This window comes from Bufo gargarizans, chromosome 3, assembly GCF_014858855.1.
Source record: "Bufo gargarizans isolate SCDJY-AF-19 chromosome 3, ASM1485885v1, whole genome shotgun sequence".
In the NCBI taxonomy this organism is placed as follows: Eukaryota; Metazoa; Chordata; class Amphibia; order Anura; family Bufonidae; genus Bufo; species Bufo gargarizans.
In genome coordinates, this window is record NC_058082.1 from 198,368,567 (window position 1) to 198,392,108 (window position 23,542).

Consider the following 23,542-nt stretch of genomic DNA (forward strand, 5'->3'; position numbering starts at 1 on the left):
TATTTTACATGTATTTTAATAGGCAACAATAAATGTGGATATATTATTGTAACAAAACCGGCCATTTATTACTATATAGTTTTACGTTTTGGGCCTGGGCTTGTGTCTGCTAGATGCCAATGGTACCTGACACCATCAATTCCTGCAATGTTTGGTATCATGAATCGGCTATATAAAGAATTGTCTATTAGAGACAGTACTCCTTCACAGAGATGACTTGGACAGTAATGATGTGACTTGGTGCAGGCACAGATGGTGATCCAAAGCTGGAAACATTTTAAGATCCAAGACAAGTAATGCTGTTTAATATGTACATGTATGCTGTTGAACAACAAACATGGTGGCGATGAATGAAACCTAGGGCAAGTCTGTGCATCTATGTCTTGTCGTCACAGAGAATAGCAGCACCTACAAGAAATTAAAAACGTGCTGCAGCCTGCTATAATAAACTTGTTGAAACTTACACTGGAGGTCACCCATAAGGCATCTATACAGATGTAGCAATTGTTAAAATGCAGTTGTAAGAAACTTTTTAACTTAATGCTTAAAGGGGTTCTCCGGGATTTAAGAAAATGTAAATACTTGAATATTCCTTCATTATAAATATATTCCCAAATACCATTCATTAGCTATAATGCTTCATTTTGTCTAAGGAGCAATCATTAGGAGAAATAAAATGGCTGCCGTCCCATTAGCAAACACAAAACCTGTCCTAATCACACAGCAGGATAAGTTACTTTACAACACTGAGCTAAAGAGCTGCCTCATCCTCCTCTCTGCTTGTCAGGGATTATGATCCTGAATACAGATGATAAGATCTTCAGCTGAATCTCTGTAGGAATAGGGATTATGAGGAGACATGAAGAGGACGGACAGGACAGGTAATATGGGGCTGTGGTAATGGAGAATGCATACAAGTGCTGCTGCTCATTATCTACACCCCCACTATCCTTTCTGTACTTCATGTCGCCTCATGAACTCCATTCCTACAGAGATTCATCTGAAAATCATATTAAACTGTATTCAGGATCATAATCCATGAGAAGTAAGAGAGGAAGATGCGCAGCTCTTTATCTTGTCCTCCTATGTAATTAGGACATGTTTTGTGTGGACTAGTAGGATGGCAGCCATTTTACTTCTCCTAATGATTGCTCCCCGGACAAAACTAGCCATTATAACTAATGAAAGGTATTTGGGAATATATTTATCACAAAGTAATATTTAAGTATTTTCATTTTCTTAATTCCCGGAGAACCCCTTTAACACAACAAAAAACAGCTGAAAATTCAAGTTAAAGTTTGCTGCAACTGTACATTAAAGTGTTAAAGGCCATGTACACTTTCAAGGCAAATTCTTTTTTAGGACAGCATTTTGCTCATTTTGGCCTAAAAATCTTTTTTTCAAATGTCCTTATTTAAAAATATTCAGCCGTTATGTCTTAAAGGGTTAACTGTTTGTCTAGCTGTGTGAATTGTACTTTCACTTTGTGCTGGTCATTTAATAAATCTTTTCTCCAAATTACTGAAAGGTCATAAACACTTAGGGCAGTAGTACACTGGCCGATGGGCAGTCAGATAATCGCTTATGAGAATACGTAGGAACGCTCATTAGCAATGATCTGGCAGTGTAATACTGCCGCCGATTACCCGATGAACAAGCAAACGCTCATTCATTGGGCAATCAAGATTTTTAAGCATGCTTAAAAATCGTTTGTCGGCGGCAGATCATGCTGTCTAATCACAATCTGCTGCTAGCAAATATTGATTCAGTATGGGGATCACTCCTCCCCATAATGTGGAGGAGATTGCGGAGGATAGGTCCTCAATATTAAAAGCCCAGAGAACCCCTTTAAGCCACATTCTTATCAGTAAGATAAGAACTGAGCTATAATGAGTGTTTATAAGATCAGAGATAAGGAGCCCATCAGGTGAGCTGCCTGAAAACAGACAGAAGGCAACAAGAGTCTCAGAGCTGTAACAGAGAAAAGGGCTCAACATTTTGAATAAAGACCAACTGAAAAAATGATTTTAGCTCAAAATGAGTACGATGCCATAATGAAACAAATTGCCCTCAAAGGTTATACATAGCCTTTACGCGTCAGGTTAAACATTGCTACTTCTGTATGTATTTTTTCTTTAACTATCTAAATTTAAAATCTAAAAGTTTTTATGCTCAAGTGATATAGTCTACTTTGTGCAAATGACACAGTTATTTTGCTCTACTATCTATGTGACAATCTATTGGCATTCAAATCCCCTATATAATCACAGCGTCTGGTTTCAGAGGTGAAATACTGCATATTTCATCAACGCAGCCACGTAGCGCTAGTCTTTTCAATGCTTTACCATTAATGGTAACGTTAAGACCAAAAATAAAGAAAGGATGTGCGCAATACCACTAACTTATGGAATACAACTGTACTCGCTATCACAGTGCAGTCCAGCCATGAGATCCACATGTGGATAACCACTAATCACTAGGCTGCACCTGCACTTGACATGATGGTGGGGTATGGCCATGGGATCTGCATGCAGAGTACATCTAATCACCGGGTTCCACCTGTTCTTGATATTATCCTGGGGTATGGCCATGGGATCTGCATGCAGAGTACCTCTAATCACCGGGTTCCACCTGTTCTTGATATTATGGTGGGGTATGGCCATGGGATCTGCATGCAGAGTACCTCTAATCACCGGGCTCCACCTGTTCTTGATATTATGGTGGGGTATGGCCATGGGATCTGCATGCAGAGTACCACTAATTGCCGGGCTCCACCTGTACCTGATATTATGGTGGGGTAAGGCCATGGGATCTGCATGCAGAGTACCACTAATTGCCAGGCTCCACCTGTACCTGATATTATGGTGGGGTAAGGCCATGGGATCTGCATGCAGAGTACCACTAATTATCGGGCTCCACCTGTACCTGATATTATGGTGGGGTATGGCCATGGGATCTGCATGCAGTGTACCACTAATCACTGGGCTTCACCTGTTCTTGATATTATGGTGGGGTATGGCCATGGGATCTGCATGTAGAGTACCACTAATTGCCGGGCTCCACCTGTACCTGATATTATGGTGGGGTAAGGCCATGGGATCTGCATGCAGAGTACCACTAATTATCGGGCTCCACCTGTACCTGATATTATGGTGGGGTATGGCCATGGGATCTGCATGCAGTGTACCACTAATTACCGGGCTCCACCTGTACCTGATATTATGGTGGGGTATGGCCATGGGATCTGCATGCAGAGTACCACTAATTGCCGGGTTCCACCTGTACCTGATATTATGGTGGGGTATGGCCATGGGATCTGCATGCAGAGTACCACTAATTGCCAGGCTCCACCTGTACCCGATATTATGGTGGGGTATGGCCATGGGATCTGCATGCAGAGTACCACTAATTGCCGGGCTCCACCTGTACCTGATATTATGGTGGGGTATGGCCATGGCATATGCATGCAGAGTACCACTAATTGCCAGGCTCCACCTGTACCTGATATTATGGTGGGGTATGGCCATGGCATATGCATGCAGAGTACCACTGATTGCTGGGCTCCACTTGTACCTGTTTGTAATGGCAACTACAGATGTGATTCAGCTATTAGCAACAATCCATATGTGGTGTACCCTGCAGCCGGACCCCACTTTGTACGGGCACCTAACAGACATTTTCCAGTCCTCTCCTCCCATGTAATGCATTCTACTTTTAAAGAACAATTTCACTACACCTATTTCTTACCTGTTTCAAGCAAAGGACCAGAGTTTTTGCGCACTCTATCCTGTTGACATTTCTTGTTCGGCTTAAGGTCTCCTTAATTATATCGCCAAAATCGTTGTATGTCTAAAACATCAATATAGAAATCTATACTTTAGTGTACTATCCATACTGTTCTGCTCATTTATTAAAGGGGTTGGCCACTTTCTGATTACTGTTGACCAATGTGTAGGTTAGATGACTATATAGCTCCTACTAATGTAGGGGTACATTTTAGACGCCGGTCTTAATAAAGCCCCACAGCTGGCGGAGGATCCTCATCCAGCGCCAGTTCTAAATCTAATTTAGACCATTTTCTACACCTAAACCAGACGTAGAAAATGATGAATGAGACGGGCCTACTGGCCCGTCCCCTTTCTGCCCATGCCACACCATCTATTTTAGACTTTCTGTTAGTCGCAGATAGCGGGGCAACTAACCATTGTGCCGCCATCTGCGCCTGAAATACGCCTAGTAAATGCGTATTTCAGTATAATAAATGACCCCCCATTGTCTTTTTTTGGTATTCTGTGCTGTTTGCTATATTTCATTAGCTATGTCCCATTGTTGGGCTAGTCTGTGCTTTCCACATAGAGGTCCTGTCCGTAAGATGGCCGCTGATGGTGGGTCATGTGACCAGATACATCACTGAGCCTCCTTTATTCTAACATACTGTACCTGCACTAAACTCCCAACAGTGCAGGTGCAGTATTTGTGAATGAAGGAGACATCTCAAGGAGGTGGTTTGCCTGGTCATCTATTTCATGGACAAGACCTCTGTGTGGATAGCACAAGTATACCTTATAAAATATAGAGAATGGTGCAGAATATGAGCAAACGTTATATTAGTAAGTGCAATAAAGTCGTCTTACGGACACACTGATGAACAGTAACCAGAGAGTGGTAAACCCCTTTAAATCATGCAAGAGTACCAAGAGCCAAGCAGTTGATGAAACTCCACTTTGCAGCCACATGAAATAATATACAGACGTGGACAAAATTGTTGGTACCCTTTGGTCAATGAAAGAAAAAGTCACAATGGTCACAGAAATAACTTTAATCTGACAAAAGTAATAATAAATTAAAATTCTATAAATGTTAACCAATGAAAGTCAGACATTGTTTTTCAACCATGCTTCAACAGAATTATGTAAAAAAATAAACTCATGAAACAGGCATGGACAAAAATGATGGTACCCCTAGAAAACACAGAACATAATGTGACCAAAGGGACATGTTAATTCAAGGTGTGTCCACTAATTAGCATCACAGGTGTCTACAACCTTGTAATCAGCCATTGGGCCTATATATATGGCTCCAGGTAATCACTGTGTTGTTTGGTGATATGGTGTGTACCACACTCGACATGGACCAGAGGAAGCAAAGGAAAGAGCTGTCTCAAGAGATCAGAAAGAAAATTATAGACAAGCATGTTAAAGGTAAAGGCTATAAGACCATCTCCAAGCAACTAGATGTTCCTGTGAGTACAGTTGCACATATTATTCATAAGTTTAAGATCCATGGGACTGTAGCCAACCTCCCTGGACGTGGCCGCAGGAGGAAAATTGATGACAAATCTAAGAGACGGATAATCCGAATGGTAACAAAAGAGCCTAGAAAGACTTCTAAAGAGATTCAAGGTGAACTTCATGCTCAAGGAACATCAGTGTCAGATCGCACCATCCGTCGTTGTTTGAGCCAAAGTGGACTACATGGGAGACGACCAAGGAGGACACCATTGTTGAAAACGAATCATAAAAAAGCAAGACTGGAATATGCCAAACTACATGTTGACAAGCCACAAAGCTTCTGGGAGAATGTCCTGTGGACAGATGAGACAAAAATCGAAGTTTTTGCCAAGGCACATCAGCTGTATGTTCACAGACGAAAAAATGAAGCATATCAAGAAAAGAACACTGTCCCTACTGTGAAACATGGAGGAGGCTCTGTTATGTTCTGGGGCTGCTTTGCTGCGTCTGGCACAGGGTGTCTTGAATCTGTGCAGGGTACAATGAAATCTCAAGACTATCAAGGAATTCTAGAGAGAAATGTACTAGCCAGTGTCAGAAAGCTTGGTCTCAGTCGCAGGTCATGGGTCTTGCAACAGGACAATGACCCAAAACACACCGCTAAAAACACCCAAGAATGGCTAAGAGGAAAAAATTGGACTATTCTAAAGTGGCCTTCTATGAGCCCTGACCTCAATCCTATTGAGCATCTTTGGAAGGAGCTGAAACATGCAGTCTGGAAAAGGCACCCTTCAAACCGGACACAACTGGAGCAGTTTGCTCATGAGGAGTGGGCCAAAATACCTGCTGAGAGGTGCAGATGTCTCATTGACAGTTACAGGAAGCGTTTGATTGCAGTGATTGCCTCAAAAGGTTGCGCAACAAAATATTAAGTTAGGGGTACCATCATTTTTGTCCATGCCTGTTTCATGAGTTTATTTTTTTACATAATTCTGTTGAAGCATGGTTGAAAAACAATGTCTGACTTTCATTGGTTAACATTTATAGAATTTTAATTTATTATTACTTTTGTCAGATTAAAGTTATTTCTGTGACCATTGTGACTTTTTCTTTCATTGACCAAAGGGTACCAACAATTTTGTCCACGTCTGTATTAAGTAAGGGAATTATTTAAAGGGGTTATCCAACCCCAATATTGCCTCCAAAAATGCCCGGGCACCTCATACAGGTTATACTTACCCCACTCCCTGACACTTGTGTCACTCCTGGTGCCCGCACGGCCACCGCTGCATCGCCCTGTCGTGTGGATCAAAACATCGATACAAGGGAGAGATGCAGCAGTGGCGGTGCGAGCATTAGGAACGACGCGGGTGCTGGGGAGCGGGGTAAGTATAACCTGTATGAGGTGCCTGGAAATTTTAGGGGTTGGATAACCCCTTTGACTATATAATGCTATTATTAAAATAAACACTGGGCGAAGGGCAAGCAGTCTTTTTTTGAACATCCTACCACTGAAGAATCACTTAGAAGATAGTACAGACTTCTTTCCAGGTGATGGCAATTTGTTCCTCGTTAAATGCTGATGTCTAGCCCTGTCAATCGAGGGGAGGGGGGAATGTGCAGAGCACAGGGGGTGTTACAAAAGCAGTGCTCCAAGTATTCAGCTAATTCCTCAGGCCGATGTTAAAAGCTGAGAACTTTGCCAATATTTTCCAGTCAGGAACATATCGGAGCCCCTCATTCACCACGTCACGGTGTCTCAGCACGCATGGGGTCCCACCACTCACTGCCCGTGGTGTGTGAACAGGGTCTGAACAGTGCTAGAAACCAACTCACAGCCAGACTCTCACATGCCTCCATAGTGGTATCACCAATGCATTGTGAGGTAAAATAAAGCTGTGAACTGCACCAACAACAGACCACGTGACACAGAACCTACCAGGTGCAAAAGAATGTTACCAACAAAATAAAGTGGCACATTCCATACACATAAGGACAAAAACTCAACGGGTGGAAATGCTCCAAACCCAGACACTGTAGAGTGTCTATAACCGGTGAGCAATTCCTCCGCATGCGGTCCGCAGATATGTTCCTGACTGGAAGATATTGGCAAGGTTCTCAGCTTTTAACATCGGCCTGAGGAATTAGCTGGTATTGTCAGTTGCGTATCATTTTGGTGCATTTTTTGCAGTGATTTTTGTGTATGTATATTTTTTCATCTGCACAATGTATCATTTTGTGTAAGATGTCCTTGTGGCGCATGCGGTCCGCCCCGGCATCCTCCATTGTATGCATTATATGCTGGGGATTGCCGTTGTCTGCGGACCGCATGCGGAGGAATTGCTTCCCAGGTTATAGACACGCCACAGTGTCTGGGTTTGGAGCATTTCCACCCGTTTAGGCCACTTTTTTCAGTGAGTTTTTTTCTCCAAGTATTCAGCCCCATCCCTTAGTGCTCCAATGTTCCCATTTGCATATGAATTAAAACACTGATATCTCTGCAGCTGTTTAACATACAGAAAAAAGAAAAGTATCGATTTAATCAGCATGATCAACCCTACCAGGCAGTATGCTTGGTTTAATAGCATTAATCATGCTGACAGAGGCTCTTTAAGCATGTAAACAAGGCATAAAGCAGAATGAGGCCATGTTTACAAGCCACAGATGTTCCATAAGCAGGATTTCTCCGAAAGTACGCAAGGCAATCCATAGATGAAACCATGCAGAGGATGGCCAATGGATCTGGACAAGGAATTCAGTGGAGCTAATCCAAGCTTTTTCTGTGCAGAGTCCTCATGCTGTGGATTTTAAAATCACGGTGCATTCATTATTCTGCTCAGATTCAGGGTACAAAATACCTTGTTCACTTGCTCTGCCAGCAGAATGTCAGCAGGTTCTTTCAGGATTTTGTCCGAGAAATACAGATTAAATCCTGACAGAATCCTGAATGCGAGAACGTGACCTAAAAGTTGTGCCATGATAGGATTTGTTAGCAGTAGGTAGGAGATATTTTTTTCTACCCTGCATTAAGTAAAAATGAACTGCCATATAACCAAAAACATCATAAATGAAATGTTGGTACAGTATATTATACAGATATTGCATTTCCTGGTCATATACTGATGGATCATTCAATTAGAAATGTCTCGTAATGGAGAATGTGCAGCGCAATCTATACAGAAGCATATAGTTCAGTAAGAGAAATGCTGTGATTTACCTTCATATACTGCTTATAAATCTCGGCAACTGCGGACATTTCCACTACGCTGGAAGCTATCAGCTTGCAATAAACAGCCAGCAACATCCTCTTCCTATGTAAAATAACCAGGGTCGTGTCCTCACTGGTGTCGGACACAACTGCATCTTAAAATAATAAAGGACGGTTAGCTCTCCCACAGCAGCACATTAACATTGAGCAAGTAATATTTAGATGACATTCCATTTTTAACAGGAGTAGTGAGACTGGCCTCATTGTGTGCGCAGCAGCTGGCGCAGAGCTGACATTTCTATCCTCAATAACCCTTGTAACACAAGTTCTAAAAACGGGCTTCTCAACTGTGACTACAATAAGGGCCAAAACCGGAAAGATCTGCTGCCCTTTACCTAAACGGACAGGACTACAAGTGTTCTAAATGAGATATCACATGAAGGCTTCCGTGCAGAATAAGAGCCATGCAGTACACTCTGCTGTCGTCATCCTTTTAATATTATTTTTATTATGTATACATTTAGTAGAAGGTTATGTAAAACTGGATTTCTAATATTATAAATGTGAGATCTAAGAGAGTTATATAAAATGTGCTATACCATCAACATAAAAAAATCTCCTTCAAAAGTTAAAGGGGTTGGCCCATCATAGACAATGGGGGCAATGGGACCCGCACCTACACCGAGAACGGAGCGGGGACAGCGGTGGCTGGGGACCGCCAAGCGCTCTTCCCATACAAGTGAATGGGAGCGCACCACGCTTGCGTGGCCACCGCTCCCATTCATTTCAATGGGGCCAATGGAAATAGCCGAGCCAGCTCGGTTGTCCGAAGCCCAAGATAAAAATCTATATTTGCCCAGAAAGCATTTAACATAAAAGAAAGCATCTTTCCATTGCTCCATTCCAGTGCTGAGGGTCCCATCCCCATTCAATCTTGTCCTGTTACATGCACCACTGAAGCCATTCACTGGCTTCAGTAGTGACCTGTCCCCAAGTGGTACGTGATTGCTGAGGCTAGTAAATGGCTGCGGCAGTGCACGTGACAACAAATGGAATGTCGCACTTCCGGTGCACACGGGACGGGAAGCGGTAAGTATAGGAGCACCAGTGAATCCTTTAAAGGGGTTATGCCATAATTGATGTAAAAATGAAAATCAGACATCATATGGCACATGGCAATACCTTTCTAACAAAGCTACTGTACCTCACATGGAACCAGAGATCTCCACATTCACTGCTCCAATTGCTAGTTTATCTTCAGCTTGGCAGCTCGGGGTGTGTCCTTTCTGCTGCAGCTCTCTCCCTGTAACTGCCACAGCTTCTAACAGAGGTGGCTGTTAACAGTTTAAGATTTTAACTGAGCGTATTCGACCATCTCAGTGAGATGGACATAAAAATAAGGAAAAGAACAAACTGCAGGTGGCACTATAGATACATTTTATTGAATAGTTCACTGGCTATACTAAATATAGAATTTCTGTAAATGTACAAAAGTATTCAGAGCCAGGTGCTGGTAAATAATATATAATACACATTAATCATTTTTTTCCTCTGACATGTATGTAAAAAGTGACACCGTGGCCAACAGCCATTCATCAAGCAAAGTATGTCATAGCCCAAGACAAACATCACAGCCACCCGACTTCTAACAAACTGGATGGTAAGCGGCGGGAAACATTGCCTTCTATTGTGTGATGTCATTAGTTATTATTGATTTACCATACACTGTGTGGTGTCCCAATCTTTAGAATTTGGAGTTTAACCCCCTATGGCCTGTACAGCTATCACATCTGAGGATTGGAGAGAGTGCTCCCACTCTCCACGACTCACATGTGGCTGACGCTGATGTGAGAACCCCTGGCCAACACTGCTTTGGGGGCCCTGTTTGCAAGGCAGTTCCAGTATTCTGCCCTTGAGAGTATCATTTAAATAAATCATAACCAATTCAAACCAAAAATCACCTTTGTCCTTCTCTTCTTCTTTCTGGAAAACATGTCGACGGACAAAGGAAAGCATCTCTGTTTCCAGTACTGAATCTACACAGCAAAGCATCCTGCCTCCTCTATTCTGTAGTAACATAAGTAAGTCACACAGGGAAAGGAATGCCTGGAAAAAATGAGTTTGCATGATAGGTACCGGTTTTAAAAAATGGCTTTTAATCACAAAACATAAATGAAATGTTCACAAAAATATATATTATGGTTTCTACATGCAAGTGGACAGAGATTATGTCCACACATTGATTTCTGTTCTCGGCAATCCCAGCTGCTATAATACGCTGCCATTGCAGAGGAACAACTTTCTTGCGGCACCAGAATGAGAGTCCCCACTGCCGTCACAGAGAAGTTATATTACATTGCTCAAACAGAGAAATTCAAGCATTTTTCATACTGATGGGCAATGTTTACTACAGTGGGAAAAATAAGTATTCGATACACTGGCGATTTTTTAAGTTTTCTCCCCTACAAAGAATGAAGAGGTCTGTCATTTTTATCGCAGGTACACTTCAACTGTGAGAGACAGAATTAGGGACGAGTGAATCGACTTCGGATGAAACATGAAAAAAACATTTCCCGAACACTGATTCGGTTCCAAGTGGTACCTTGGAACCGAACCCGAGTTCAGGAAATGTTTTTTTACAGTACAATTTAATTTATGAAGTAATAACTTTGGCTCATCGGAGCCAACACATTCTAATACTGTACAGAGCTCCTTCTCCGTACAGTATTGGAACGAAGTTCTATGCAAATCGACTTCAGATGCTTCATCCGAAGTCGATTCGCTCAACCCTAGACAGAATCTAAAAAAAATCCAGAAAACTACATTGTATGAATTAATTAATTTGCATTTATTGCATAAAATAAGTATTTTATACAATAGAAACTTAATATTTGGTACAGAAACCTTTGTTTGTAGTTAGACAGACCTTTTTTTGTAGTTCTTTACCAACTTTGCACACACTGCAGCAGGGATTTTGGCCCACTCCTCCATACAGATCTTTCAGGTTTCGGGGTTGTCGCTGGGCTACATTGAGTTTGAGCTTCCTCCAAAAATTTTCAATTGGGTTCAGGTCTGGAGACTGACTAGGCCACTCGAGGACCTTGAAATGCTTTTTATGGTGCCACTCCTTAGTTGCCCTGGCTGTGTGTTTTGTGTCATTGTCATGCTGGAAGACCCAGCCATGACCCATCTTCAATGCTCTTACTAAGGGAAGCCAAAATCTCACAATACATGGCCCCATCCATCCTCCCTTCAATACGGTGCAGTCGCCCTGTCCCCTTTGCAGCACCCCCAAAGTATGAAGTTTCCACCCCATGCTTCCCGGTTGGGATGGTGTCCTTGGGGTTGTACTCATCCTCCTCTGGATCATCCAGATGGTCATTGGCGAACTTCTAATGGGCCTGGACATGTGCTGCCGGGAGCAGGGGGACCTTGTGTGCCCTGCAGGATTTTAATCCATGACGGACAGCATAGTGTGTTACTAACGGTTATCTTTGAGACTGTGGTCCCAGCTCTCTTTAGGTCATTGACCAGGTCCTCCTATGTAGTTCTGGGCTGATTCCAGACCTTTCTCAGAATTATCCTTACCCCACGAGGCGAGATCTTGCATGGAGCCCCAGACCGAGAAAGATTGACAGTCATCTTGTGTTTCTTCCGTTTTCTAATAATTGTGCCAACAGTTGTTGCCTTCTCACCAAGCTGCTTGCCTATTGTCCTGTAGCCCATCCCAGCCTTGTGCAGGTCTATAATTTTGTCCCTGGTGTCCTTAGACAGCTCTTTGGTCTTGGCCATGGTGGAGAGGTTGGAGTGTGATTGATTGAGTGTGTGGACAGGTGTCTTTTATACAGGTAACAAGTTCAAACAGGTGCAATTAATACAGGTAATGAGTGCAGAGTAGGGGGGCTTCTTAAAGAAAAACTAACTGGTCTGTGAGAGACAGAATTCTTGCTGGTCGGTAGGTGATCAAATACTTATTTGCATTTTATTGCATGAAATAAATTATTTAAAAATCATATTTTAATTATCATTTTTTTAGATTCTGTCTCTCACAGCTGAAGTATACCTACGATAAAAATTACAGAACTCTCCATTCTTTGTAAGTGGGAAAACCCCCAGTGTATCAAATACTTTTCCCCCCAATGTATCTGCCTAAACAGTGACTATAAGGCTTCCTGCACACTACCATATCCGTTTTGCAATCACCAAATCACAGTCCATGTGCATCCCGCAATTTGCGTGGGGCCTACTGTAAAAAAGCCTACACTTGTCAGCAAAGTGGACAAAGATAGGACAGGTTCTATAAATTGTGGCCCAGGCGCACGGATATCCATGTGCTGTCACTTGTTTTTTTGCGGACTCATACAATTGAATGAGCTCCATCTGGAAATAATGTGACTACGGGGTGTATGAAGACTGGTAAACCATTACAAAAGCTTATTCCCTATCCTGTGTCTTATTGGTGGGAGTCTGACTGCAGGGGACCCCACCGATCACCAGAACGAGGACCCTGTGTTCCTCCGTTTGAATAAAGCAGCAGTCATGTGTGTATGTTGCAACTCCTTTCAACTTTATGGGACTGCTGGAGATAGTCGAGTACAAGCGCTGGGCTATCTCATGAGAACGTTGGGGGCCCGAGTGCATAGGCTATAAGTGTAAGGGGTCAACCGCTTTAAAGCATCACTCACCTGCTCTCTTACAGATTGATCTTTATGACCCAAGTATTTCCTACACAGTTGACAAAAGTGTTTCACCCGAGTGGCATAGAAACTATTCTCTTCCTATAAATTTGCCAGGGATATAAAAATATAATAATAAATGTATTACACTTATATATACTGAGTGAAATTCAATAAATTCATCCGAAAAAAGACCAATGGGTTTTCCGAGATCTACTTGGATCTCTAAACTGTACATATTTTATTAATAGAATTCACATAATTTTCCAATAATATAATACATTCATGAAATCACTGAACGCATAACTGTTCCATTCAAGGCAGTACTTAGGAGAGGCATCTTGAGTCAGTGCGAATAGATCTATATCTCTAATGTAAGTGGACACTGCATTCTTATTTGAAAAATTGCTCCAGCTCTGCCAGATTGCAGGGACACTGTGAGCCAATAGCTATTTTCAAGTCCAGCCACAAATTCAAGTCTGACATTCATGTGTAATATGCTGTATAATTTCCCTTTGTTTGGGTTTTAGATCTATAGCAAGATTCCCTGGTACATTTAACCCCTTAAAGGGGTTGTCTCACTTCAGCAAGTGGCATTTATCCTGTAGATGCAGGTAATACAAGCCACTTACTAATGTATTGTGATTGTCTATATTGCTTCCTTTGATGGCTTCATTCATTTTTCCATCACATTATACACCGCTCGTTTCCATGGTTACGACCACCCTGCAATCTATCAGCGGTGGCCGTGCTTACACACTATAGGAAAAAGTGGCAGCCTCTCTGGTGGCCAGGACTGTGGGAGCTCACATAGGCTGGTGCTTTTTTCTGTAGTGTGCAAGCACGACCACCACTGATGGATTGCAGGGTGGTCGTAACCATGGAAACGAGCAGTGTATAATGTGATAGAAAAATTAATCCAGCTAGCAAAGGAAGCAATATGGACAATCACAGTATATTAGTAAGTGTCTTGTATTAACTGTATCTACATAAGGAATGCCACTTGCTGAAGTGACACAACCCCTATAAGCAGGCAGCTCATTTTGGACTTGAGGCAATACAAGCAATAAATACTTCCACGATACAGCATGCAGTGGAGCACAACACATTTTTTTGCTAGGAATTCCCATAGGACAGTAATGGCTAACCTCTGGAACTCCAACTATGGTGAAACTACAACTCCCAGCATAATCTATTAAATTCTATGGAGTTCTGAGAACAGCAAAGCAAGTGGGAGTCGTAGTCGTAGGTTCGCCATCACAGCCGTAGGGTGTATAACACGGAAGTCAGACGGAAGTACAACTCTTCTTTGGAACCGTAATACTGCCATGTGCTTCGACCCTAACCAGGTACTTGAGAAATATATTCAGGCTTAGGTGGAAAACACCACAAATAAACAGAACATTAAGTACCTGTGTATGTGGATCCTCCACGAGAGGCAAAAGCTGCCAGAGAATGGCGTAATACGTGCACTGGAGAGTCGGCAGCACAAGCTAGACAAAGGAGAAAACATACTGAGCAATTTCTGCTATGGAACTGCACATTTATTTTTCAGATTTCCTTTTTAAATAACATTCAACGCAAACTGAATATAAAGGGATTTTACCACCAGTAGAAGTGAGGGCCTCTCTCTAGATCTGCCACCACTCCCTGACGTCCAGTGTCAAAGCGCTAGTTAACTCCTGCGGCTCCTTCCCAGTTTTTGCCTCTACAGTAGCGCTGCCACACAGCCCCACCATGCATAGCGTGTGGATGGCAATACGATTGTGCCGAGGGTAAGCCTGGTCCCCTATTTCCAGGATATAAGGGAGTACTAGAGGTTTTACCCCCACCAATCATAATGTAATAAATGAAAAATACCCCTTTAAGGGGAATCCGTCACCTAGGTAATCAATATTAAACCAAAAGTATGTCCTTATAGCACCTCATACCTTCTTTTCATATGTTTTTCTTTTTCCTTGGAGCTCGCTTTATAGCTTCATAAAATCCACTTTTATCCATATGCTAATGAGGCATTAAGGTGTCCATAGGGGCGTTATTATTATTCAAAGGTGCCCTGGAACGCCCCCATCGAGTGCGCAGGCCCACCCCCTACAGAGCCAAAGCACTCCTCCGCTCATACACTACGCTCCCAGCACTGCCATTGCCGCCATCCCCCCCTCCCGTTACGTCACTAGCAGCCGATAACCCCACCCACCCCCTTTCCCTTCATAATAGCCAACAGGTGCAGCAACTGAGGGCATCAGCCTCAACTCACTGGGCATGCACCGAAAAAACGTCACTGGGCTCGGCGCATGCTCAGTGAAACAGTTCAGGCTGATGCCCTCAGTTGAGCACAGGCAGTGTTGGGCACTGCCCCTGTCGTCGACGCTGAAAGGAAAGGGTGGGGGCTGTTATTGGCTACTAGTGATGGAGAGGGGAGGCATAAACAGCTCTGCTGGGGGGCGTAGTGTATGAGCGGAGGAGAGGAGTGCTTTGGCTCTGTAGGGGGGTGGGCCTGCGCACTCGATGGGGGCGTTCCAGGGCACCTTTGAATAATAATAACGCCCCTATGGACACCTTAATGCTGCATTAGCATATGGATAAAAGTAGATTTTATAAAGATATAAAGCGAGCTCCAAATAAAAAGAAAACCATATGGAAAGACAGTATGAAGTGTTTAACATCGATTATCTAGGTGACAGATTCCCTTTAAATTTGTTTTCTTCCCAGTTAGTAAAGACCCCTTTCCAAGGAAGGAATATTCTGTCCATATGATGCAACAAACTTCTGCTTTCAAAGGTATCAAATGATTAAAATTCAATGTATACGACACTAAATGCTTTCAATGTTCCCATTATGATACTGATCATTACCTACAGAAGCTGGAGATAGGAGCAGAACTTTAGGTGACAGATGATGTAGAGCGTCTTCTATCACTCACTGGCTATATGTGTTGCATGATACGTGTGTAAAACTGCAATGCTAATAGACATAAAGTTTTTACCTCCGCCGGCAAGCCTTGTCGTTGTACATCAAACGTCAGGAGTTCCGAGGTCTTCTGATAGACATCCCACTGACTGAGGTTGTGAGCACTGGAAATGAGTTACATGGAGAACAACATAAGAATTTACAAAGGTTCAGAGTAGGCAAAGAGAATGCTCTCACTTTGTAAGGATCATGTACTGTATGTAATGACACGTTTTTGCTGGAGTTATGAGCATGCGTTTTTACCGCTGCATTAGCAACTTGAAACCACTATTGCCATCTGCACATAAAACTGCGGCAGGTATCACAGCAGTAAAACCACTGGCGGTTTTTCTGATGGCTCAAAATGCAACAAAACCACAACAGGAACGCTTTGTGTTATAATTTTGTCCTAATTTAGCTTTATTATTGACAAAGGTGGACCTACCTTTGTCTGGCTTTTCTATAAGGTCAGGATGGATTGTATTCTCCAGGATGAACTGGATAATTTCTTTGCTATTTAAGCTATGAAGGTGAGCTAAATTGGCCTGAGTTTTTCACCAAAATAAAAAATATAATTATATGTAAAAGAACTGTATTAGGGCTTATGCACATGACAGTTGGCTGTTTTGTGGTCTGCAAATTACAAATCTGTAAAACGCGGATACCGGCCGTCTGCATTCCGCATTTTGTGGAACGGAAAGGCCGCCCCCCCCCCCATAGAACAGTCCTGTAATGCGGACAATAATAGAACATGTTCTATTTTTTGCGGATACAGATTGCACAAACAGTCATTTCCATTTTCTTTGCAGCGTCATTGAAGTGAATGGTTCTGCATATGGGCCGCAAAAAAAACAAACAAACGGACACGGAAAAAAAAATTAGTTTGTGTGCATGAGCCATTAGATATGAAACAGTGCAAGGTTACTTTAAAAATGTGAAATGACTTCTGTAGAACATCTTACTTTTTTTAATACATTCAAAAAACAAAGCAACCAAAATCTTGATCAACAGCAAATCTCGGCACTGAAATGCAATATGAAATAGATCTTTGCTAATGTATTCCTGGAAGAGGCGTCTCACTTGTGAAAAGCTGACAGTCTTCTTACTGTGCAGGACACAGGATGCAGATCTTCTGCAGTCATAGGCTCTTCCCCCTAACACAAAGGTTATAACGGTTAAACTAGGAAATCTTAAAGGCAATGGACACCTTTGGGGGCATTTTTTAATTGTTGCATTGCACTCATTTTGGGGTAAAAAATCTTTTATTCCATAGGTGTTTATTAAAACTGTTGAGCCCCTTTCCAGCCTTGAGATTCTCTAGTAGCATGCTCTGTGTTTTTACTGTGTTCCGTCAGGCAGCTCAACTGATGGCTCCTTATCTCTGATCTCTGACTCTACAAACACTCATTATAGTTCAATTCGTATCTTACTGATAAGAATATGGCTTAATAATTTAGAGATAAGGATTATTATACGACCGGCACAAAATGAACGTAGATTCTCACAGCAAGGCAGAAGTTAACCTTTTATGACAAAGCTGCTGAATATTTTTAATAAAGACCAATTAAAAAAAAATTATTTTAAGCCGAAAATTAGTCAAATGCAATGATAAAAAATTGCCCCCGAAGGTGTACATATCCTTTAAGCTAGGAAACAGCTGTGGAACAACATTTACATGAAAACTACTCTATACAGGAACCACCAAGCAGAGAGCACTTGTAAACAGGCCATTATGGGAGCCATAAAAATAATGGGTAAAACAATGAAATTGACAAGCTCAATAGTTTCACAATTATATCATCATATATCGCTGTCTTTAAGCCTCATGCACACTACCGTACGTATTTTGCAGTCCGCAAATGGCAGATCCGCAAAATACAGATGCCGCCCGTGTTGCATCAGCATTTTTTGCAGACCCATTGACTTCAAAAATGGTCCGTGGTCTGCATTTTGCAGCCAAGTATAGGACATGTTCTATCTTTTTGTGGAAGGGACATACAGATGCAGAAAGCACACGGATCATCCATATTTCTTTTTCACAAAAAGAATATGTTTGCAAAATGAGGACCACGTACTCATTGGTCGGCAAAAAAAAAGGCAGACAACACAAAGACGGCATCTGTATTTTGCAGATCTGCGATTTGCAAACTGCAAAACGGATCTGGTCGTGTGCATGAGGCCTTTGTTATACAATGAATAGAGTAACTGCATCAGGGTAGTTGTACTGAAATGGTATCCAAGTCTCCACTTTCTGTCAAATGTATTGGTATAGCTAATCACAATACCAGAGTGGATATGTTTAATCCATAATGGACAAAAAACATAATGAATGCTACATACCCAAGTCAAATAGATACTCAATACAATGTGACTCACCTCCTGTAGAACATCATGCAGCATTTGACTGTAGGTGTCCACAAGATGCTTGATCAATTCTTTTTTGGACACACTGACCTGACAGTTCTCGCTTGTGTGGTTTTCATGACTGAGACTGCTGTAGGTTTTGGAGCAGGCTTCAAGCACTTCTGGGTCTGAGTGACCTACAGCTATGCTTTTCATCTGCTTCAACAAGGCCTCCAGGTGCTGCAATTCACATTGAAATTGTTGTTTTTTTCCCTTCTTATTGATGATTTACAGCATGAAAAATCGTTTTTTAATTATCCTACATGACAATTTTAATTATGCATTTACTAACAAATGCCTGATCAGCTAAAAAGTCTAATTTATGCCATTGTACTGGTGTTCAAAGACAAGCTCGATTTCTAAAGCCAACCATAGATATTAGATTTGATGTAGATGAGATGCACATTTGGCTCTGCTGAATTTTCCCGTCATTACTGTAAAAAGGGGGAATAAGAGGCAGCCAGACCTCCTCGGTCAGAAATTCAAAATGTCTGACCAAGTTACAGACCATATAGCAGTTTTCAAATTACTGAAGACTGGTGGTTGGAAAAATTGTTCCAGTACTTGATGGATATTTCCATCAGTACAATTATTGCACATATAGTTTGAGGTATATTATAGGCTAAGGGGCCCTATTAAATCTGTGTGCCCCTGACATTAACTTGATAACAAACATATTACAACATCAATGTCGGACTGGCCCACCAGAGTACCAGAGGATCCTCAGGTGGGGCCCAGACTTTGATACCATAGTGAGCCCTAAAAATCTAGTAGAAAAGAACATTTGGAGCTGCCTTTGGAGACAATAAATCACCAACAAGGTCTATTTCTTTGAATCAAGACTTCGATTTTATTGATGATATGGGGTTGGGCCCAAAGTAAATTCCTCTGGTGGGCCCGAGGAATCCTAGTCCAACCCTGCACAACATGTAGGCTTAATGCTCTTTTACACAGACTGAGAATCAAGACATATAATATAGTATAGTGGACGCTCATTCACTATAACTGCCCCATGTAAAGGTACTGCTGATCACTGGACAAACAAGCAAGCGCTCATCCGTCGATTGAGTGCATCTTTTATACTGCATATGAAATCCTTGTTCTTTGTGTAAACAGATGTGCTGCAACAAATAAGTAAACTGTATGGGGACAAAGGATCATAGTAACAATCATCCATCCCTTTACATCCCTAATCATTGCAGGCAATGATTAAGAACTAATTCCCATAGAAATGTATGCATTTTCTCTCAGCCTGTGTAAAAGGGCATCTAGAGAGGTCTTCTAGAGTTAAAAAAAAAAACATAAAAAAATTCACCAAAAGTATAAATGAATAAACTAAAGAAGCACTCCCTTTTTTTATTCTCAGACCTGTTACAAAGGTACATTATGTAAACTGTAGTGAAGGTAATTTTCTTACCAGTGATTGTATTTCTGAGTTATAACCTCCCTTCTGATCCTCAGCTGTGTCATGTGGCCAACACGCTCACTCCTCAAATAACACAGCATCTTATGTGTGGACAGGAAGCCAATTTATCTGTATATTTCTTTGGGAGCCGCAATGTCAGTCTCATAGGAATGAATAGAGAAGTAACTGACTTCCTGTTCTGTGTCAGTTGGAGATCAGAGTGCTGGTCACATGACACAGCTGAGGATCAGAAGGGAGGTTACGATCCATGACTGGTTTCTGTGATTTATTGTTCCCATGGATGACAGACAGTCACGCAGGAGTGCCAACAGAGATGTGGCGGGGGACCTGAACAGTAGAACTGAGGAGATAGTGGAGATTTCTTAAAGAGGACCTGTCACCACTCCTGACATATTTGCTTAAGTAAATACTTCTACTACAATTCTGAAGCATCCGGAGATGTCTGAGATGGGTCACTGCTGCTGGTAGTGACTGGCTGAGAGGAACTTTGAGGTATTTACTGAGTAACAAGACAGAAGCTGAAAGCAGCGAGGACCCAGGCAGTGTTGGAACAGCAGCAGCAGGGGATTGGGGGGAGGTAAGTATCTCATGTTTTTAAGCCTCTCTGACTCCGCTGCAAACTATTTTTGATAAGCTGTAACACTTTTAATACACAAATGAATACTTTCTTTCTATGCTGGATTGTCAGAAATGGTCAGCTTGTATGCAGACTCATCAGTCATTTATTACTTACTTTTTCCATACGGGCCTCAAAATATACATCTATATCAAAATACTGGGGGATTTGCAAAAGGTTTATCACTTTATCAGGATCTGTTGAAAACTGTAAAAAAAAAAAAAGTGAATGTTTGCTATACGATATTGAAACTCCATATAACAGGAGACGATATTCCAGGTGTTTTTTTAACTAAATAACACACTTTTTATAATCAAATCATAATAAAAGTTTATGCGATATTTCATTAAGCTTGCCAGTGAATGGAAATATTTTAATACAATGTTTTTAGTCAATAAAAGCAAGCACAGGTATGGAAACTGGTGAGGGGGTGATACAATTAGAAAATAGCACAGTTTAAGGGGCACTGGTCATGTCTAAAGTTACCTTTGCCAACATCAAGGGCAGGGTTCCTGCAAAGTGTTCAGTAATTCTCCCTCTGTCTTCTAGCTGTGCCTTCTTCTCCTTGGCTGACAGAACCTTACAGAAAACAGCATTGGGTCTAATTCAGACAGCTGTAATGTGGGAGTATTTTGGCATCTGTATTAACGGCCTGAATTCAAGGCCTGACCGAGGGTCTCATGACCCAGATTTACAGCATCAGAGGCATATACTGTATGGGGCTGAAATTTCGGTCATTAAGGGTCTATTCACACGTCCGTAGAATGGGTCCGCATCCGTTCCACATATTGTGGAAAGGGTGCGGACTCATTCATTCTCTATGGGGCAAGAATGGATGCGGGCAGCTTCCGGTCCGCGGCTTCGGAATAAAATAGAACATGTCCTATTCTTGTCCGCAATTGCGGACAAGAATAAACAGTTCTTTGGGGGTGCCGGCCGAGTGTATTTAGCGGATCCGCAATACACTACGGACTTGTGAATGGACCCTAAAGGGATTCTGTCACTTGGATTTTAGCTACCAAGATTTTCACTCCACGATTTAGTTTAAAATACACTACTCTTACCCCCATCTGTCTTGTCATTTAGGGTAAAAATCACTTATTGATATGCAAATTACCTCTATGAGGAGCCCAAGGGGATGTTCCTCTATCCGTTGGAGCCCAGCGTCGCCCACACGCTGACTCAGCACACACGCCTGTATCCGCCCCAGCCTGCTGTTACTTTGTACTCGTCTTTTCTGGATTAAAGACATCTTTTTGCTACACCCGGGTGAGTGCCGCTATCATTTCTTCTCCATTGTTATATTCAACGGACAGAGGAACATCCCCTTGGGCTCCTTATAGAGGTAATTTGCATATTAACAAAGCGATTTTTACCCTAAATGACAAGACAGATGGGGGTAAGAGTAGTGTATTTTAAACTAAATCGTAGAGACTGATGTAGTGGTGGGAAAATCTCGGTAGCTAAAATCCAGATTACAGAATCCCTTTAAACCCATGGTTGGGGCAGGAATTACGGCCCTAATACAGATGCTAAAATACGTCCACATTACAGCCATCTGCCTGAGGCCTTAGTGTGAATGTACTTTACAACTGTGCAGTAACATTAGAATATCTTTAATATGAAGAGAATGTATTAAGTGTAACACAGAGTGAGGATGGAAACAGGATCCCACTGATAAAAGCATAATGGTGTACGGGGCAGCAGAAAACATGCACTATAAATAGGAGTTATAACTATGATCCTGCAGCTGTTTGTATCCAGATATATCCCAGAGAATATACTGACTATACAGAAAGAGAAGGAACACTAAGAACCCATTCACACAACCGTATCCGTTTTTGCGCAATCCGCAAAACACGGATACCGGCTGTGTGAGCCTCGCATCGTATGCTGCCTCATATCGTATGCTGTCCTTATCTTTTGCGGTTTTTTTCCAATACGCAAAAAAAAAAAAAAATGTGGAATGGATGTGGACCGAAAATACGGTCATGTGAATGGACCAAAAGAGTGACGCTGCATACATTCCCCCACTCATTCCTGCCACAAAATATCCGCATGGCATCAGTCAATTACAAAGAACATGGAAAGACTATAAGAATCAGAGAATAAAATGGGATTTTTTTTGGGGGGGGGGAATATAAAGGGAATGAATAGACCTTCTTAGCGGCTCCTCTCCCCACAGGAGGATGACCTTCAACTGCTTGTCGGACAGTTGCCAACATAAGTTCTACCAGCAAGTTCTCCTGAACTGCACTCAAACCTAAAAACCAATGAAACCATTGTTAGATGTGGACAATAAATAAACCTAAGATGTGCGGAAACTGCTCCTCAACACACACCAAAGACAAATGGGATCCTCATTCATCTCAATAACAAGTGGCTCCTAACCAGCATGCAATATGCTCTTTCCATAAAGCCCTTGTTGGCCATCTCTACAGTAAATTCAAGGGCCTGGCCAGAACAGACTGTTCTAGACATCAGTGGAGACTCTCACCAATATCAATTTTATGACAAGTCCAATAAGTTTATTTTGGGACAAGTCCTTTAAAGGGAATCTGTCACCAGGATTTTAGGCTAATATCTGCTGTTCCACATGAGTAGAAGCAAAGCAGATAAGGAGTCCAGATCGATATATATTTTTTTCCTACTGCCCCCCACTGTCAGGGTTTAAAGCTGTGCAGAAATACATTGTCGGGACTGCTGTGCATGTGAATGAGTCCTCTCCTTTATGTTAGCTCAGGACAGCAGTCCAGACTGTATTTTAAAGTGCAGATTTGAACCCTGACAGTGGGGGAATGGGGGGGAGTTGGAAAAAAAAAAATGGTGATCTTGACTTCTTATGTGTATTACCGCAGAAAATAGTCCAAAATTGTGGTGACAGACTCTTTATAAGCACTATCCGTGCTGAAATAAGTTTAAAGGGAATCTGTCAGCTCCAAAACACCCCGAAACTTGAGTGAGCGGTGTCTAGTGTAAGTGATGCTGAGTCCGTTTACATCATTTTTATGTTCTTGCTCTCTTGTGCTCCCA

The 23,542-nt window shown here is 42.0% G+C and overlaps 1 protein-coding gene across 5 annotated transcripts in view; it reads right to left on the bottom strand.

The window, feature by feature from the left end:
- LOC122930933 (cohesin subunit SA-2-like) overlaps positions 1–23,542 on the bottom strand; it is a 105,279-nt gene that overhangs the window by 19,894 nt on the left and 61,843 nt on the right. For 4 of the 5 annotated variants that reach the window (XR_006388191.1, XM_044284657.1, XM_044284655.1 and 1 more), the window contains exons 17-27: positions 22,669–22,772; positions 20,996–21,088; positions 20,627–20,716; positions 18,441–18,647; positions 17,145–17,218; positions 16,102–16,189; positions 14,528–14,608; positions 13,125–13,217; positions 10,401–10,545; positions 8,449–8,594; positions 3,748–3,849 (exon numbers count right to left, since the gene is read on the bottom strand). Coding sequence is in view for 4 of the 5 variants with exons in the window: in XM_044284657.1 (XP_044140592.1) it covers positions 3,748–3,849; positions 8,449–8,594; positions 10,401–10,545; positions 13,125–13,217; positions 14,528–14,608; positions 16,102–16,189; positions 17,145–17,218; positions 18,441–18,647; positions 20,627–20,716; positions 20,996–21,088; positions 22,669–22,772 (1,223 nt within the window). In the remaining variant the exon portion in view is untranslated. The remainder of the gene's footprint in view (positions 1–3,747; positions 3,850–8,448; positions 8,595–10,400; positions 10,546–13,124; positions 13,218–14,527; positions 14,609–16,101; positions 16,190–17,144; positions 17,219–18,440; positions 18,648–20,626; positions 20,717–20,995; positions 21,089–22,668; positions 22,773–23,542) is intronic. The other variant, XM_044284659.1, reaches the window with a different exon arrangement.